Below are 20,100 nucleotides of genomic sequence, written 5' to 3' on the forward strand. Positions count from 1 at the left end.
TCTCTCAAATAAATAAAATCTTTAAAAAAAAAAAAGCTATAATAAAGATGATACCCAGTGTTTAACATTGAAAACTTTTGCTTTGAGCTCAGGAATAAGACCTGGGTGCCCATTCAGCCAGATTGTAGCCAGAGCAGTAATGCAGGAAAAAAGAAACTGTATATAGGTGAGAAAGGAAGAAACACGGGGCGCCTGGGTGGCTCATTCGGTTAAGTGTCCGCCTTTGGCTCAGGTCATGATCCCAGGATTCTGGAATGGAGTCCCAAGTCAGTCTCCCTGCTCAGCGGGGAGCCTGCTTCTCTTTCTCCTACTCGTGCTCTCTCTTGCTATCTCTGTCTCTCAAATAAATAAATAAAATCTTTATTAAAAAAAGGAAGAAACAGAACTATTTTCAGCAGATGATGTAATTGTGAGTGTAGGAAATTCTGAAGAAATCTATAGGCAATATTATTAGAATTAATAAATGAGTTTCATAGATTGCTGGAAAAATTCTTTTTCTTACCTGATTTCCTTGGCCAGACCCTCCAGTACAATGGGGAGTAGAAGTGGCGAGAGGTGATGTCCTTGTGTAGCTGTGGGTTTTTATGCGTGCTCTTTATCAGGTTGAGGAAATTTCCTTCTATTCCTAGTTGGTTGAGTGTTTTTAACCTGAAGGGTGTTATATTTTATCAAATGCCTTTTCTGTATCTATTGAGATGATCGTGTGGTTTTTGTTTTTTCTTCTCTTCTTACATTGTATTACTTAAGATTGATTTTCATATGTTGAATCAACCTTACATTGCTGGGGTAAATCCCACTTGGTCACAGTAGATAATCCTTTTTATATATTGCTGGATTTAGTTTGCTAGTATTTTGTTGATGATTTTTGCATCTATGTTCCTAAGGAATATTGGCCTGTAGTCTTCTGGTGATGTCTTTTGTCTGATTTGTATCAGGGTAATTAGCACTGGCCTTTTAGGAAGAGTTTGCAAAGAATTGGTATTAATTCTTTAAATGTTTGGTAGAATTCATCCATGAGATCATCTGGGTCTGGGCTTTTCTTTGTGGGAAGTTTTTTGATTATTAATTCAATCTCTTCTTATAGGTTGACTAGGACTTTCCATTTCCTCTTTAGTCAGTTTTGGTAGTTTGCATCTGCATTAGTCTTCTGCCATAACGAACTGGGTTGCTTAAAAAACAGAAATTTATTATTCTCACAGTTCTGGAGGCTAGAAGTTGGAGATGAAGGTGTTGGTAGAGTTGGTTCCTTCAGAGGCTTTGAGGAGAATCTGCTCCATAGTTCTCTCCTGGCTTCTGGTGGTTTGCTGGCTGTCTTGGCATCTGGGGCATGCAAATGCTGCGCTCTGATCTCTTCTCCCTCTGGGCATGCTGTGTCCACATTTCACCTGTCTGTTAAGGACAGGGGCTTACCTACTCCAGTATGACCTCATATCAACTAATTACATCTACAACAACCCTGTTTTCAAATAAGGTCACATTTTAAGGTATTAGTGGTTAGGACTTCAGCCTATAAATTTGGGGAGACACGGTTCAATTCGTAATAATGTCTTTCTAAGAGTTTGTCCATTTCATCTAGGTTGTCTCATTTGTTGGCATACAGTTGTTCATGGTATTCCCTTATACTCCTTTTTGTTTTTGTAAGGTTGGTAGTAATGTTCCTTCTTTCATTCCTGATTTTAGTAATTTGAGTGCATTCTCTGTCTTTTTCTCTTTCCTTCTTTTTATCAGTCTGGCTAAAAGTTTGTCAGTTTGGTTGATTTCTTCAAAGAAATTTGGGGGGCGCCTGGGTGGCCCAGTCGTTAGGCCTCTGCCTTCGGCTCGGGTCATGATCCCAGGGTCCTGGGATTGAGCCCCGCATCGGGCTCACTACTTGGCAGGAAGCCTGCTTCTCCCTCTCCCACTTCCCCTGCTTGTGTTCCCTCTCTTGCTGTGTCTCTCTCTGTCAAATAAATAAATAAAAAATCTTAAAAAAAAAAATTTGGTTTCATGGATTTTTCTCTATTTTTCTATTCTCTGTTTCATTTATTTCCATTCTAGTCTTTATTGTTGCTGGACAGAATTAATATAAAAATTAGTTGCATTTCTATATGCCAGCTACAGTTAGAAAATGAATTTTTTTTTTAAAGTGACCATTTTTAATAGCATAGAAAAAATTAAGTACCTAAAAATAGTAATAGAAAAATGTGTAGTATTTCTGTGAAGAAAACTGTAACACATGATTAGAGATATTAAGGAAGACAAATAAATAGAAGGATCCACCATATTCATGGATTGGGGGACTCAATTTTGTTAAGATGTCAGTTTTCCCCATGTAATTCCAATAAAAATCTGAAACAGGTTTTTGTTTGTTTTGCTTTGTTTTGGTGTGCAACTTGACAAGCTAATTCTAAAATATATATGGAAATGCAGAGGGCTGAGAATAACCAAGACATTCTTGAAGGAGAAGAAGGTAGAAAGATGCTCTTGGGTATCAAGACTTATTATTAATTCAGTGCATTACACTGGCAGTGGGACATCAGTAGGCCTGGAACAGAGTAAAGAGCTCAGAATAATTCATGCATGTGTGAGCACTTGATTTATGGGAGAGGGGCTTTTCAGGAGGTGATGCTGGGACAACTGGGTATCCAGATGGAGAGAAATGAAATTGAATTCGTACTTGCACTGTGTACAAAAAGTCAAGTTTAGGTGGATTATAGACCTAAGTGTGAAAGGCAACATGGTGAAGCTTCTAGAAGATGATGTGTATTTCATGGCCTCAGGGTTGGGAATGGCTTCTTCCCCCCCCCACACACATATATTTTATTATTTTTTTAATGAAGTATAATTGATATAACATTAGTTTTCAGGTATACAACATAATGATTCGATATTTGTATATACTGTAGTATATTGCAAAACGGTTACCACAATAAGTCTAGTTAACATCCATCTCCATATATACTTGCAAATTTATTTTTCTTGTGATGAATTTTTCTTTTTTAAGTAGGCTCCATGCCCAGCGTGGAGCGCAACATGAGGCTTGAACTCATGACCCTAAGATCAAGACTTGAGCTGAAACCAAGAGTCTGATGTTTAACTAGCTGAGCCACCCAGGTTCCCCTTGTGATAAAAACTTTTAAGATCTCTCTTAGCAACTTTCACATAGGGAATACAATATTAACTGTAGTCACCAGGCTGTTTAGGGAATGGTTTCTTAAAAGAGACATAGAAGGCATTAGATATAAGAAAAAGTGATAAATTTGTGTACATTTAAAATTGAGAATGTCTGTTTATCAAAAGATACCATTTAGAAAATGGAAAGACCAGCTATAGAGCAGGAGTTCTTTCTTTCTTTTTTTTTTTAATTCCAGTATAGTTAACATACAGTGTTTTATTAGTTTCAGGTGTACAATATACTGTTTCAATACAATATAGTAATTCAAAAGTCTGTTTCTTGGTTTGTCTCTTTTTTTCCCCCTTTGCTTGTTTGTTTTCTTTCTTAAATTCCACCTGTGAGTGAAATCATATGGTATTTGTCTTTCTCTGACTTATTTAGCTTAGCATGATACCCTCTAGCTCCATCCATGTTGTAAATGGCAAGATTTCCTTCTTTTTTATGGCTGAATAATACTCCAGTATGTGTGTCTTCTTTATCTATTCATCTGTCAGTGGACACTTGGGCTGCTTCCATAATTTGACTATTGCAGATAATGCTGCAATAAACATCGGGGTCCATGTATCCCTTTGAATTAGTGTCTTTGTATTCTTTGGGTAGATATGCAGTGGTGCAATTGCTGGATCGTATGTTAGTTCTATTTTTAACTTTTTGAGGAACCTCCATACTGTTTTCCACAGTGACTGCACCAGTTTGCATTCCCCCCAACAGAGCATGAGAGTTCTCCTTTCTTTACATCCTCGCCAACACTTTTATTCTTGTGTTGTTGATTTTGGCCATTCTGCCAGGTGTGAAATGATGTCTCATTGTAGTTTTGATTTGCATTTTCCTTTTTTTTTTTTTAAGATTTTATTCATTTGAGAAAGAATGAGAGAGAGAGAGAGAGCACGAGAACGGGGAGGGTCAGAGGGAGAAGCAGGACCCCCATTGATCAGGGAGTCTGATGTGGGACTCGATCCTAGCACTCCAGGATCATGACCTGAGCCAAAGGCAGACGGCTTGACTAACAGCCCCCCAGGTGCCCCTTGATTTGCATTTTCCTGATGATGAGTGATAATGAATATCTTTTTATGAGTTTGCCTGTTGGCCATCTGTGTGTCTTCTTTGGAGAAATGTCTGTTCATGTCTTCTGCCCATTTTTTAATTGCATTATTTGTGCTGAGTTGTGTCAGTTTTTTTGTGTATTTTGGATACTAACCCCCTAATGCATATGTCATTGGCAAATACCTTCTCCCATTCAGTAAGTTGTCTTTTGGTTTTGTTGATTGTTTCTTTTACTGTGTAGAAGCTTTTTATTTTGATGCAGTCCCAATAGTTTATTTTTGCTTTTATTTCCCTTTCCTTGGGAGACATATCTAGAAAATTGTTGCTAGGGCCGATGTCAGAGACATTATTCCCTGTGCTCTCTTCTAGGAGTTTTATGGTTTCAGGTCTCACATTTCGATCTTTCATCCATTTTGAGTTTATTCCTGTGTGTGGTGTAAGAAAGTGATCCAGTGTCATTCTTCTGCATGTGGCTCTGTTTTCCCAACACCATTGTTGAAGAGACTGTGTTTTTCCACTGGATACTTTCCTGCTTTGTCAAAGATTAATTGACCATATAACTGTGGGTTTATTTCTGGGTTTTCTATTCTGTTCCACTGATCTGCGTCTGTTTTTGTGCCAGTACCACAGTGTTTTGATTACTATAGCTTTGTTATATAACTTGAAGTCTGGAATTGTGATACCTCCAGTTGTGTTTTTCTTTTTCAAGATTGCTTTGGCTATTCAGGGTCTTTCGAGATTTCGTACAAATTTTTTTAATTTTAATTCTAATTTTAAGTTTTGAGAGAGAGAGTGCGAGCAAGGAGGAACAGAGGGAGAGAGAGAGAGAGAGAATCTCAAGCAGACTCCATGCTTAGCATGGAGCGCAACACTGGGTTCGATCCCAGGACCCTGAGCTCATGACTGAGCTGAAACCAAGAGTTGGATGCTTGGGCGCCTGGGTGGCTCAGATGGTTAAGCGTCTGCCTTCGGCTCAGGTCATGATCCCGGGGTCCTGGGATCGAGTCCCGCATCGGGCTCCCCGCTCAGCGGGAAGCCTGCTTCTCCCTCTGCCTCTGCCTCTCCCTCTCTCTCTGTCTCTCATGAATAAAAAAATAATAATAAAAAAAAAAAAAAAAAAGAGTTGGATGCTTAACTTACTGAGCCACCCAGGCGCCCCAGAAATTCCATACAAATTTTAGGATTGTTTGTTCCAGTTCTCTGAAAAATGCTGTTGCTATTTCGATAGGGATTGCATTAAATCTGTAGATTGCTTTGGGTAGTATAAACATTTTAACAATATTTGTTCTTCATACCCATGAGCATGGAATGTCTTTCCATTTCTTTGTGTCATCTTCAGTCTCTTTCCTTGGCGTTTTATAGTTTTCAGAGTACAGGTGTTTAACCTCTTTGGTTAAGTTTATTCCTCGGTATTTTATTATTTTTGGTGCAATTATAAATAGGATCAGTTCCTTGATTTCTCTTTCTGCTGCTTCATTATTGGTGTATAGCAATGCAATAGATTTCTGCATAACTGATTTTGGGTCCTGAGACTTTAACTGAATACCTTTTGTTTTGTTTTGTTTTAATTTGAGAGAGAGAGGGAGAGAGCAGGGGGAGGGGCAGAGGGAGAGAGGGAATCCTCAAGCATACTCTGCACCGAGCACAGAGCCTTACATAGGGCTCGATCCCAGGACCCTGAGATTATGACCTGAGCTGAAATCAAGAGCTGCTGCTTAACTGACTGAGCCAGCCAGGCGCCCCTTAACTGAATTCTTTTATCAGTTCCAGCAGTTTTTTGGTGGAGTCTTTCAGGTTTTCTATGTAGTGTATCATGTCATCTGCAAATAGTAGATGTTTTACTTCTTCCTTACCAGTCGGGATGCCTTTTATTTCTTTTTGTTGTCTGATTGCTGTGGCTAGGACTTCCAGTACTAAATTGAATAAAACTGATGAGAGTGGACATCTTTGTCTTGTTCCTGATCTTAGGGGAAGAGCTCTCAGTTTTTCCCCATTATGGATGATGTTAGCTGTGGGTTTTTCATAGATGGTCTTTATTATTTTGAGGTATGTTCCTTCTAAGCCTACTTTATTGAGGGTTTTTACCATGAATGGATGTTGTACCTTATCAAGTGTGTTTTCTGCATCTATTGAAATATCATATGGTTTTCTCCTTTCTCTTATTGATGTGATATATCATGATTGATTTGTGAATATTGAACCACCCTTGCATCCCAGGAATAAATCCCACTTGATTGTGGGGAATGACTTTCTAATGTATTGTTGGATTTGGTTTGCTAGTATTTTGTTGAGGATTTTTGCATCTATGTTCATCAGAGCTACTGGCCTGTAGTTCTTTTTTTTGTGTGTAGTGTCTTTATCTGGCTTTGGTATCAGGGAAATGCTGGCCTCAGAATGAATTTGTAAGTTTTCCTTTCTTTTCTGTTTTTTGCAATAGTTTGAGAAGAATGGGTGTTTGGTGGAATTCACCTGTGAAGCCGTCTGGTCCTGGACTTTTGTTTGTTGGGAGTCTTTTGATTACTGATCAATTTAATTGCTGGTAATGAGTCTGTTCAAATTTTCTGTTTCTTCCTGTTTCAGTTTTGGTAGGTTATATGTTTCTAGGAATTTATCCATTTCATCTAGGTTGTGCAATTTGTTGGCATATAGTTTTTCATAATAATCTTTTTTTAAAATTTGTCAGAGAGAGAGAGAGCACAAGCAGGGGGGAGCTGCAGGCAGAGGGAGAAGCAGGCTCCCCACTGAGCAAGGATTCCGATGCGGGACTCGATCCCAGGACCCCGGGATCATGACCTGAGCTGAGGGCAGACGCTTAACCAACTGAGCCACCCAGGCATCCCAAGTTTTTCATAATATTCTCTTACAATTGTTTGCATTTTTGTGGTGTTGGTTATTATTTATCTTCTTTCTTGTGTGATTTTGTTTGAGTCCTTTCTCTCTTTTTATGGTTTATCATATTTATCAATTTTGTTGATCTTTTCAAGAACCAGCTTCTGGTTTCATCAATTGCTTCTATTGCTTTTTAGTTTTTGTGTCATTTGTTTCTGCTCTAATTTTCATTATTTCCTTCCTTCTGCTGGTTTTGGGTTTTGTTTGTTCTTTTTCTAGCTCCTTTAGGAGTAAGGTTAGGTTGTGTATTTGAGATTTTGTTTGTTCTTTTTCTAGCTCCTTTAGGAGTAAGATTAGGTTGTGTATTTTGAGATTTTTCTTGCTTCTTGAGGTGGGCCTGTATTGCTATGAACTTCCCTCTTAGAACTGCTTTTGCTGTGTCCCAAAGGTTTTGGACTGTCAGGTTTTCGTTTTCATATTTTTCCATGTAATTTTTGATTTCCATAGTAGGAGTTATTTCTAACACATGATGAATCTTAACATCACAGTTTTGAGCATAAAAGGCTGAACTCAAAGGCTGTGTACTTCCATTTCTGTAAAGTTTAGAAACAGGCAAAATTCACTTACTGTTTAGGAATGAATACTTAGGTGGTAAAACTCTAAGGAAAAGCAGGTATTTGTCTTTATTACCATGATGCAGGACAGAAGGAGGGCCTTCTGTGCTACAGGGATATTTGTTTCATAATTTCATTAAATTGTATATTTATGCTTTGTGTACTTTATGTTTTTCAGTAAGGTAAACAGTTTTTAAAAATGGAATGTGATTTGTGCCTTTTTGATGGCTTATTTGTATAAGAAGATATTCTTAGGTTTTCAAAAAGCTGTTTTCTCCTGGTATTTGGAAATCTTTTATTTTTTTATTTTTATTTAAAGCTTTTATTTTCAAGTAATTTCTACATCCAAGATCAAGAGTCATGTGCTCCGCCGACAGAGCCAGTGAGATGCCCCTGGGAATCTTTATGTTTGCAAATAGGTCACATTGATTGGGCCCAGATTTAGAGTAGTTTCACATAGAAACCCCTCAGACTTGTAGCTCTGTTTATTTTAACACTACAGAAGATACTAACCTATATCAAAATGGAAATTAAGTTTGGTGTCTCTCTGCCTTTCAGTGTCATCAGAGCTCTGATGTGAACACCTGAATCTTCTGATGGTTTTCTTGTTTCTCTTACTCTGCTTATTAACAAGCAACAGTATCTTCACATCAGCTTTACTGATATTCCTCTTTCAAAATCTTGTGACAAAGTTGGTTTTGAATAAATATTTCTAAATAACTTTGTTCATTCGAACAAGGTAAACTACATGTAAGGCAGGCCTTAAAACAGTTATATACAATATATACAGAATTATAAATGAAGTTTAAAACATTTCTGTAATAGAGAATTAAAAGGCCCATGTAGAGGTTGGGTAAAGAGGAGTCGGCACTGAGACATTGGGTTCTGAGCTCATACCCTTGCCTGTGTTCTCCTTTCTGCTGTTCACGTCTAGTGGGCATTGGAGGTGAGGGTCGTGCAGGGTGTAATTATGTTGGAAGAATGGAAAGCACTGAAGGATGAGAAATAAGGGAACGAATGAGTCTGGTCAAGATCAAGCAAGGATTCTATGCTTCCAGAAAGAAATTGAAGAAGGGAAAGAAATTGAAATATAAATCATATTAATGAGCCTTAAAATTAAAAAAATATTTTAACAAGACTTATGTGGAAGGCATTTGGAGTTAATTTGGGGCTAGAGTAAGGGGTGTTGGGGGTGGTGGGGCAACAGGTACGCCGGGGCCGGGATAGGTCTGCACGTTGTGTCTGTTGCGTAAACATGCTCAGGAACACAGCTTGAGATTTTGATGAATCAGCATAGGGATAGGAATTAGAAGGGTTAATTTTGAAGGAATATGGTCAGTTGAGTGAAAATGCAGAGGTAAAACTTAGTGGCATTTAAAAGGAGCATAAATGATGGTAGGAAGGAAGAAGAAAGAGCATACGTGGGTATAAATATCGAATATGATCAAGCTAATGAGTGTTGGTCCTGCCTGAAAATTCATCTCAAGATTATTAAGTAAGGGATTATGGCTAGCTCAAATAGAGGCAAAATGTTCTCTGTAAACAGTTATAAATTTCTTGGTTTTACATTTTAGTAGTTAACCCTTACGACATGTTTCTTTACCTTTTGAATTTTTACTAGGGGTTGTGCATTCATGATGGTACCTGGAAGTCTGCAGTTTATGGTTTTGGAGATCAAAGTAATTTGAAAAAACTGAGAAATGAGTCAAATCTGAAGCCTGTCCCAATTGTTGGTTCAAAATTGAAAAGAAGGTATAGTAACCTAAAATCTATTCTTTTTTTTTAAGATTTTATTTATTTATTTGAGAGAGAGTGAGAGAGCACAAGCAGGGGGAGGGGCAGAGAGAGAGGGAGAAGCAGACTCCCTGCTGAGCAGAGAGCCTGATGTGGGACTCCATCCCAGGACCTGAGATGATGACCTGAGCTGAAGGTAGATGCCCAACCGACTGAGCCACCCAGGCGCCTCAAAATCTATTCTTTAGTATATCAAGTCTAAGTATATTGCTGGTGATGTGGTTTATAAAGTATGCTACTTAGAAAAGCCTGAGACTGTTTTGTAGTGAATTCAGGATTGTCTTCCTAGCTAAATTATAATTAATATATTATCCTAAGCTTAAGTACTTCATATATGATAATATGTTTGGACTCTGGGAGAAAATGAATTTTGTGCTAAAATGTTTACTATGACTATCAAAATCAAACATCAGTTAAATTTTGTGCAGTAAAACCACCATTTTAATAAGTGTGATGATCTTATGTAGATTATCTATTATTAGCACTTTTTTTTTTAAAGATTTTATTTATTTATTTGACAGAGAGAGACACAGCAAGAGAGGGAACACAAGCAGGGGAGTGGGAGGTACAGAAGCAGGGAGAAGCTGACTTGCTGCTAAGCAGGGAGCCTGATGCAGGGCTCTATCCCAGGACCCTGGGATCATGACGTGAGCTGAAGGCAGACGATTGAGCCACCCAGGCACCCCTATTAATAGCACTTTTATGTGAAAACATTTTTTATGTGAGAACGCTAAACTCATACTAGGGTTTGGCTGTTGAAATGAGTGTACTGTCTAGGGAGATTGATGGGGTAGAACATATGTGTTAAGTGCCCTTGGTGTGAAGAATACTGCTCTGTCCCACTTGTCACTTGTTTGGTGTAGGTGTAGAGAACACAGGACAGATAGATAAATTTTAATTGAGAGCAGATCTGCCTTTTTTGTTGTCATTACTGCCTCAAGAAAAGTTACATTTTTTATTCAGAACTTTGCCGAGTTAACTAAGTGGAGAAAATGCAGCATATTCTTGGGTCTGTGGGTCTGTCTTGCAGGTGGCCGATTTCTTACTGCAGAGAGCTGAACAGCTATTCTATTCCTTTCTTGGGAGCAGATGTGTCTGTTGTGAGGCGAACTCAGCGTTACTTGCTCGAGAATTTAGAGCAATCACCTGTAAGTGCATGCGATTTAATTTTTAATGAAGAGTATACTGTTCATTATTGTTCCTGTAGTTGTTTAATATAGGATTTTTATGTTTACAAAGCAAAAAAAAAAAAGCAGGCTAAATAATGCAGGATTCAGTTTCTGGAAGGGTAAGAATCAGTAGTATAAAGCATTTTGCATTTTATGGGGCTAGAGATAGCCTCCCCCATAATATTCACATCTGGTCAGCTGCATACCTTGTTAGTGAAATGGAGCAGAAGCAAATTTAGTCCAGGGAATGCTGGTGTCGTAAACACCCAGCAACCCCTCCTGCGAGTTTTAGCTGGTAGGGTACTCTGTTGCTTGTGAGATGTCTGGGTTCGCCTCTCCTTGCAACCTCCGACCTCTGGAGTAACATCTTATTCCTTTTGGTGTGGGAAATAATTGCTCCCACTTCTTTTTTTTTTTTTTTAAAGATTTTATTTATTTATTTGAGAGAGAGAATGAGAGACAGAGAGCATGAGAGGGATGAGGGTGAGAAGGAGAAGCAGACTCTCTGCTGAGCAGGGAGCCCGATGTGGGACTCGATCCCGGGACTCCAGGATCATGACCTGAGCCGAAGGCAGTCGCTTAACCAACTGAGCCACCCAGGTGCCCTAATTGCTCCCACTTCTGAGACTTGAAGAGGAAACTGTGTTCCTCAAAAAGTTGAAAATAGAGCTACCCTACGACCCAGCAATTGCACTACTAGGTATTTACCCCAAAGATACAAATATAATGATCTGAAGGGGCACCTGCACCCCACTGTTTACAGCAGCAATGTCCACAATAGCTAAACTATGGAAAAAGCCCAGATGTCCATCAGCAGATGAGTGGTTAAAGAAGATGTGGTAAATATGTACAGTGGAGTATTACACAGCCATCAAAAAGAATGAAATCTTGCCATTTGCAACAACATGGATGAAACTAGAGGGTGTTATGCTGAGCGAAATAAATCATTCAGAGAAAGACAGCTATCATATGATCTCACTCATATGTGGAAACAAAACAGAGGATCATAGGGGAAGAGAAGAAAAATTAAAACAAGGCAAAATCAGAGAGGGAGATAAACCACAAGAGACTTCATCATAGTAAACAAACTGAGGGTTGCTGGAGGGGTGGGGGTGGGGGGATAGGGTAACTGGGTGATGGGCATTAGTGAGGGTATGTGTTATATGAGCCCTGGGTGTTATATAAGGTGATGAATCACCTCTACTTCTGAAACTAATAATACATTGTATGTTAATTAATTGAATTTAAATTTAAAAAATGAAAGGAAGAAAAAGCAGGACCAAAGCTAAAGCATGCCACAGGGGGGGAAAAAGAGGAAACTGTATCTCAATTTAAAAGATCATTTTCTCATAGAAGAGGTTGTAAGTAGAATCTGTATCTTACAATGTGTAATTACTAAATTTAGGTACATTCTTGTGGGCTTTTTATGTATGGATCATGGGGACTTTTGTGTTCAGGTCAAGGAAGCTAATTACCATTTGCAACAATTTCTTTAAAAAATAGGCTCCCAGTGTCTGGTTTCTGAACAAGGTTTTAGAATAAAACGTTCATAAAGTGGAAACTGCTTTTGCGCACTGTTTATGACCACAGAGGAAGTTCTAAATAGCTAACATTCTTGTATTACGTAGTCTACAGAAGTAGGGAGTAACATTCTGACTTTACGTCCTCATCTAGGTCCAGTACGCCGCTTATATGACGGTGGGAGGCATCACCTCTGTTATTAAGCTGATGTTTGCGGGACTTTTCTTTTTATTCTTTGTGAAGTTTGGCATTGGAAGGCAGCTTCTCATAAAAGTAAGTGGTATTTTTATGAAAATAGGTCTTTAGAAGTATTTTCCATGAGTTTTTAAAAATATCACTGAGGGTTTTTTTATTTTTTCTTTTAGTTCCCATGGCTCTTCTCCTTTGGTTATTTTTCAAAACAAGGTCCAACACAAAAACAGGTAACCCTTTCTTTTGTATACAGCTCTTAAATAATTTTCTTTATTTTGTTTTTACTTTTCCTCAGTGCATTTACTAGAACAGGTAAAACTTGATGGAGCACTTACTATGTTTCAGATGTGCTTTTATGTTCTTTATGTAAATTAGGTGACTCTGTCTTTTCCCAACACCCTTAACGTAGATACTCTCTCCACTTGACCAGTGAGGAGCCTGAGGCACAGAGGCTAAGTAACTTGCCCAGGGTCCTACAGCGAGTAAATAGCTGGGGAGAGAGCCCAGTCATCTGGCGCTGAAGTTTTATTCTCCTTACTTCCTAGACATCTCAGAAACATTTAGTCTTCATTTTTCTCCTCCGTACCCCCTCCTTCCCAGCACTTCCTTTCCCCTTCCACACACGCCGGCGCCTCCTTCCTGCCGCGTGGTTCACAAACCCCGAGTCAGGCCCAGGCCCGGGTCATGAGCTCCGCCCGCTCGCATGGGGCACCACCCGGGAGGCCCCCTCACCGACCATGAGCTTCCCCTCTCACTGGAACTTGAGCAGCATTTGCTGATCCGGTTCCTTTTAATGAGCCATCTGTCCATCTCCTCTCACGGGCTTTCCTCACGATCTAAACCCCTCCCCATCCCCCCCCGCAGTTTCAACTCCTGCTTCACTGATGGGAGTTGAGAACGTGAGTTGTGCACCCCGCGGAGTCCTGCTGTCCGACTGCTCTCATCTCCACCTTCTCCGCTTCTCAGGGAAGGATTCCGTACAAGACAAATCCCGCCACCTGTGCTCTTTAAAAATCAAGCACTTCTTGTGTGGCTGGCGCAGAGCTAAGTGCTTTACGTCGCATTTAATCCTCCCATGATCATGTAGGTAAAGGTATTAGCCACTTTTTCCACCTGAGGAGGTCATCAGAGCAGGTGTTAACCTGCCCAAGTTCATGTGGCTAGAATGCGGTGGACCCAAGAACCACACCGGCCTGAGCCTTAACCTTTACTGCGGACTTCCTTGTGGTCTCCCCTGCCGTGCTCCTCCCGCCTCTCCCCGTCCTGTGCACACGCGGTCTCCCCTGCCGTGCTCCTCCCGCCTCTCCCCGTCCTGTGCACACGCGGTCTCCCCTGCCGTGCTCCTCCCGCCTCTCCCCGTCCTGTGCACACGCGGTCTCCCCTGCCGTGTTCCTCCTGCCTCTCCCCGTCCTGTGCACACGCGGTCTCCCCTGCTGTGTTCCTCCCGCCTCTCCCCGTCCTGTGAACACGCGATCTCCCCTGCCGTGCTTCTCCCGCCTCTCCCCATCCTGTGCACACGTGGTCTCCCCTGCCCTGCTCCTCCCGCCTCTCCCCGTCCTGTGCACACGCGGTCTCCCCTGCCGTGCGCCTCCCGCCTCTCCCCGTCCTGTGCACACGCGGTCTCCCCTGCCGTGCTCCTCCCGCCTCTCCCTGTCCTGTGCACACGCCAACCCAGAGAGGAGTCCTCGACCCTCCTTCACCCTGTGTTCCCCTCGCTAGAGTCGTTGGTCTGAATACTGCTAAGTGCTTTGAATGCTGTGAGTCCCTGTTCAGTCTCTTATCTCTGACATAATTGTCCTTCTTGAAATACTCGCTCCCTTGGCTTCTGACACCATCACTCTTCCGAGTGTCCGCTCTGTTCCTCTCTTCCTCTGCCGTCCCTGCGCTTGTGAGGGTCCGCTTCCCTCCCACTGTCCCCAGGCGATCTCGGCCGTGTTCTCAGCAGACCCGCTTAGATCTGCCGATTACCTGTCCTGTTTTCTTGGACATCTTGACCTGGATGTCCCTCGGTTACTTGAAATTGCACACGTCATGATCTGAACTTCTTTCCCCCAAACACTCCTCTTCCTTTGTTTTCCATCTCTGTTGGTGGCACTGTCATCTGCCCAGTCATGAACGTAGGCATCATTCTAGATTTTTCCCCAAACCCATCATACCCACCTTAGCCGAGGCTCTTGCCCCGCTCCTCCTTTTCTTTTCCCTCTCTTCCCGAAATTGTGGTAAAATGCACATAACATAAAATGTACCATCTTAACCATTTTTAAGTGTTTGGTGGTATCAATACCATATTGTTATTCAAAACATTCGTTTTATACGAATTCACGTTGGTCTGCAGCACATTTGTGCATCCATCCCCACCACCCACCTCCAGGTCTTTTTCCTTTCACAAAACTGAACCTCTGTCCCCATTAAACAATAACTCGCCTTTCCCCTCTTCCCCCTGCCCCTGGTCACCATCGTTCTCTCTGTCTCTGTGAATGTGTCCACTCTGGGTGCCTCGTACAAGTGGTCAGGCAGTATTTGTCCTTCTGTGACTGGCTTATGTCACTGAGCACGATGTCTTCAAGGTTCCTCCGTGTTGTAGCAGGTGTCGGATTTCATGCCTTTTTAAGGCTGAATAGTAGTTCCTTTTCACACACTTATACACACACACACCACACACGCACAGACACCCCCCCCCACACACACACCCCATTCATACATCCCCCATCTCCATCCATCCATCCATCCTTGGGTTACTTCTACCTTTCGGCTATTTTGAATAGTGCTGCTGTGAACATGGGTGCAAATACATCTTCAGGATCCTCCTTTGAATTCTTTGGGATAAATATCCTGAAGTGCAATTGCTGGATCCTGTGGGAACTCTGTTTGTAATTTTTTGAGGAGCCACCAGACTCTTCCACGGCTCCCTGCCATGTTATTTTCCCACCAGCAGTGCATGAGTGTGCTCATTGCTCCATATCCTTACCAATACTTGTTTCCCAGGCCTTTTTTAAGGTTTATTTTTTAGTAATCTCTATACCCAGGGTGGGGCTCAAATCCATGACCCCGAGATCAAGAGTCACATGCTCCACCAACGGAGCCAGCCAGCTGCACCCTGTTATTTTTTTATAGTAGTTCTTCTCACAGGTGTGAAGTGATATCTCCTTGTGGTTTTGATCTGCCCTTTTCAGCGATTCGTGGTGTGGAGCATCTTTTCCTGTGCTTATTGGCCATTTGTAGGTCTTCTTTGGAGAATGTCTATTCAAGTCCTTTGCCCATTTTTGAATTGGTTGTTTGTGTTTTTCTTGTTTGAGTTTTAGGGGTTGTCTGTATATGGATATTAATCCCTTATCAGGTATGTGATTTGCAAATATTTCTTCCCACTGCTGTCCAAGATGGAAGACAGATCTGACCTGGTCGTCATCTTCATAACCTGGTTCCCTGACGTACTGCATGGGCAGTGATTCTTACCTGGGAGATTATGTACCAGAATGCCCCAGGAAGCTTTTCCACATACACGTCCCGACCTTGAGTCTGGACATTCTGATGCAGTAGGTGTGGAGTAGGGCCTGGAAGTACAGAGCCGTGGTTCTCAACTTTGACAAAGAGCCTAAAACTGATGACCAGGGATTTGAGTGTGGATTGGTCTGGAATGTGGCTTGAATATTGGGCTTTCTTTAAAAACCGGTCATGTTAATATGCTGCCAATGCTGTGATCCCTAGTGTGGAGGTGGGCAGGCTCCAAGTCCGGTTTGGGTGATTTTGATTCACACCCCGAGAGTCCCACTGGCTGGAAGTCTATCTCCAGAGGAGCGAAGGCCTTCATGATCTAGTCCTGGGTGGCAGATAGGTTTCAGTTTTCATGCCAACTCTGATTAGTTGGTAGTAGCAGCGTAGAGACCGTGTTGAAAATTGTTCTAGGGACACCTGCGTGGCTCAGTCAGTTAAGCGTCTGCCTTTGGCTCAGGTCATGATTCCAGGATCCTGGGATTGAGTCCTACATCGGGCTCCCTACTCGGTGGGATACCTGCTTCTCTCCCTCTCCCTCTGCCACATTTTGTGCACGCTCGCTCTCTTTCTCTCTCTTTCACTCAAATAAATAAAATCTTAAAAAAAAAAAAAAGACATTTGTTCTAAAGCTGAATATGTGCCCAGCCTGAGAGGGTTGTGCTCAGCTAGCCCATGTGCCTCAGGGAGGCGGGGTGGGGACAAGTGCGTCTAACCCTGTTTGCACCTTTTATACGCAAGTGCCACCCTGTTCCCTGGTCCACCGTGATACTGCATCCCTTCTTGCCTTTCCACAATGGTTTGTCCTTTCTGGTGCCTACCCCACTTTTCTGTGTAGTACACTTCCATTAGAGTGTGTGTGTGTGTGTGTGTGTGTGTGTGTGTGTGTGTGTGTGTGTGTACACATTTTAAAACCCTGCCCCGTCCTACAGAACAGATTTAATAATACCCTCCTTTGAACTAGTCTGGCATCTTTTAATTCATGTCTCACATTGTTATTAGATCTACATGTGTATATTTACACACATACATATATTTGTATCCCCCACTAAGCTGTCAGCTCCAGAAAAGACAGGAACCGTATTTTAGTGTTATCTCATTAATAACATTTTTTTTTTTAACCACAACTGAATTCTTCATTATCTTATTTCTGAGTTTAGTGATTGTGAAAGATGCTCAGATAAGTCTTCTAGAATTGAATGTTTTGAATCAGGTTTTTATATCTCCAAGTGGAGCAATTCTGTCTGGCCTGTGTTTCCATTACTTGTTGGCTAGTTTGGTCTTGTCTCCTCAAACAGGTACCTGAAACCAGATTACCACATTCTGCCGCCACCACCATCCTAGCTTTTCCTCTGAAACTGCTGTTTTCAAGGTGCTGTCTGTGTGGAATCCCCAGGTTAAGGACCGTCTGTCCCGCACCACCTCCCTCCCCCAGCACCAACCAGGCGTCAAAACTTGCATCTTCCAAGAATTGATTTTTGCCCCATGCTTAAAGGATGATAGGGTGTTCTGGCAGAATAATGGTGTTCTCATCTACTGAAAATGTCTCATATTAAGTAGAGTAGTAGGTTTTACCATGTTCAGGGAGGAAATGACATATTTATTAAATAAGGCCTCTGCTTGCTTGCTTCTCAGATTGATGCCTCATCGTTTACATTGACGTTCTTTGGTCAAGGATACAGCCAAGGCTTTAGTCCTGAGAAGAACAAACCAAACATGAGAATTTGTACTCAGGTGAAAGGACCAGGTATTTCACATATGACTTAAGATTGCTGGGGAGTTTTTCATTGTCTTAAGGTATAAAGCAGTATTGCGAGGTTTTTTTCCTAAAGCTTCATTGTTTTAGAAATAAACTTGCACAAATTATTTAATAATATAAATTATTCTGTTGAAGGATTGAAATTGTTATAATCTAATTTTATTATTATATCCATCCCCCTGGTTTTGTTTTTTAGGATAATTTAGTAATTCTGAGTAGCATGTTTTAATATTAATAAGAAAAGGGGCTGGTTGACATTTATTTTATTCCCATACTCAAGGCTCACTTTAAAGCAGTGAAGTTATAACAAAGCTGTGGGCCAAGTGAACACGCTGACATTGTTTGTAAAATGTGTGTGCCTGTGTGTATTTTTCTGGAGAGGGTACAGGCTTTTGATAGGTGGTTGAAAGGATCTGTCACCCAAAAAAGTTCAAGAACTTTTGGTATGAATTTTACAGAACTCTATAGAGTCCTACTTGTGAATCTAGTATAATTACCAATTTAATTACCAACACCTCTGATAGATCAGGGGGGTATGTTTTGCAGTTTCAGTCAAGCCAGATGGCAAAGATATCTTTGTATCTTGCCTTCTTTTCAGATTCCCACCAGGCTTTTTAAGATAAATTCACCATATTTTTATTATTTGGCAGACTTGTAAACACTAAAGTTCCACTTGCTTATAGACTTCTTTTAAAGCTACTTCTTAAAGTTAGATTTCTTTTAAAGTTACTCAGTTTTTTTCTTAAAGAAATTGAATCTTTTTTTTTTAAGTGGAGCCTGGTGTGTGAATAGAGAAACAAGGAACAAGGGTCATTGGCTTCAGTTGTTGGCCAGAGGCAGTGCGGAGGGCACAAGCCACGGACCCGCGGCAGCTCCATGTGCTCCCAGCTCAGCCGCTGCCTGACTTCGAGTCTGTGCCTCAGTGTCCTCCCCTGTAAAATGGGGATTAAAAAATAGGACTAACTTGATGTCATTGCTGGGAGAATTAAATGAGGTTAATAAAATTAAAGCACTTACTAACAGATCCTAACTTAGTAAGTACTATATGAATATTAATTATTAGTTTTAAGTGAACAGAATATTTATTGAGCAAATTCTATAGACCTGGAGTTAGATATCAAATCAACCCTTTGGTTTTTGGGTGTTGTCGAATGCATACTTCATTAATAGTTTTCTTTGATCACCTGTCTTCTACAGAGGCTGGCTATGTGGCCACCTCCATAGCCATGGTCCAGGCAGCCATGACTCTTCTAAATGATATCTCTGATCTTCCGAAGACGTGAGTCTGGTTTTCTTCTAATTCGAAGATGTCGTTTTCATCTATATTTTAGCTTATTTTGATTCAGTTTTCAGACATTGGGTCTGCACATAAGCAATTACAGTACCTCTGATCCAAAGATAAAGGTAAATTAAAATTGTGAGGAGGGCAGTTTCTTACTGGCCTCTGAGAACAATGCACAGATAAATGAGAGGAGACAGAGGAGTTTGAGAGTTATGTAGGCTGACTTTCATTCCTTGTAAAAATAGCACAGGGCCGGAATCAGCCACTCAGAAAAGGCCCTGTTGTTAAAAAGTATTATCAGGAGCCTCTAGTCAGTAATGATGACACCCAGCCAGGAGTGGGAAGCTGTGATACCAAGTGTGAACTGATGCATGGCATCTCGGCTAGAGGATTATCCAGTGGCCTGAGTTATTGGAGCATTTACCTGTTACTGTAAAAGTAGGCCAACTTTACAGATGAGTCCTAGGCCTGCAGGCTTAGAAACCAATAAATGTAGACATGACCTGAAACAATATTAAGTAACAAATATAAAAATGGTATAAAGTGAAGCGTAATTAAAGTTTTCCAAATAATTCTACAGTTGACCCCCTGCATAGTTGAAAACCCATGTGTAACGTTTAACTCCACCCACATTTAAATAATAGCTTACTGTTGACATATATATTATATATTATATTCTTATAATAAAGTAAGCTAGAGAAAAAAATGTTAAATCATAAGAGAAAATACATTTATAGTACTGTAAAAAAATCACATAAGTGGACCCATGCAGTTCAAACCCATGTTGTTTGAGTCAACTGTATACCCTTTGAAAGTATTTAACAAATGTTAGTCATTAGATTTAAAGAAACTTTTTTCATCCACTTTGTCTTATTTATGCTTTCATATAATTTATTGCCTAAATTTATTTCACTCAGGTTTTGTCCTCCTGAGTCTGAGGACTGCCTCTACCAACAGCAGCAGTTCCTTAGGTTGATGACCCTTAGTCGAATACTCAGCAGTCCATGGAGACAGTCTCACTGGGAGCTGAGCCCTTCTAGATGGGTTTACTGGGTGGTAGTTTCTTCCTGGCTTATAGCTCCTTTGCTCATTTGGCTTATTTTAAGAAAGGAACCCAAAGTAGTCCGTGATGGAATGATGGTTTTCATGAGTTCTCTGCATGGCTTGATGGCTAGTCCTCCAGCGAATCACACTCCCAGAGGAGAGGGCTGGAGCTTGCTTTGTGCAGGGTTTGACCTTGTTCTCATCTTACA

At 41.0% G+C, this 20,100-nt stretch overlaps 1 protein-coding gene across 1 annotated transcript in view; it reads left to right on the plus strand.

Moving 5' to 3' along the window:
* The window catches only part of SCCPDH (saccharopine dehydrogenase (putative)), a 38,537-nt gene that overhangs the window by 17,811 nt on the left and 626 nt on the right, over positions 1–20,100 (plus strand). Inside the window, exons 6-11 of the mRNA XM_028111859.2 lie at positions 9,263–9,393; positions 10,466–10,583; positions 12,279–12,398; positions 12,491–12,547; positions 17,442–17,553; positions 18,763–18,844. Of these exons, the coding sequence (XP_027967660.1) occupies positions 9,263–9,393; positions 10,466–10,583; positions 12,279–12,398; positions 12,491–12,547; positions 17,442–17,553; positions 18,763–18,844 (620 nt within the window). The remainder of the gene's footprint in view (positions 1–9,262; positions 9,394–10,465; positions 10,584–12,278; positions 12,399–12,490; positions 12,548–17,441; positions 17,554–18,762; positions 18,845–20,100) is intronic.

Source organism: Eumetopias jubatus, unplaced genomic scaffold (genome assembly GCF_037043125.1).
Source record: "Eumetopias jubatus isolate StellerSeaLion01/CBP00866 unplaced genomic scaffold, mEumJub1_p1.0 scaffold_12, whole genome shotgun sequence".
Taxonomy (NCBI): Eukaryota; Metazoa; Chordata; class Mammalia; order Carnivora; family Otariidae; genus Eumetopias; species Eumetopias jubatus.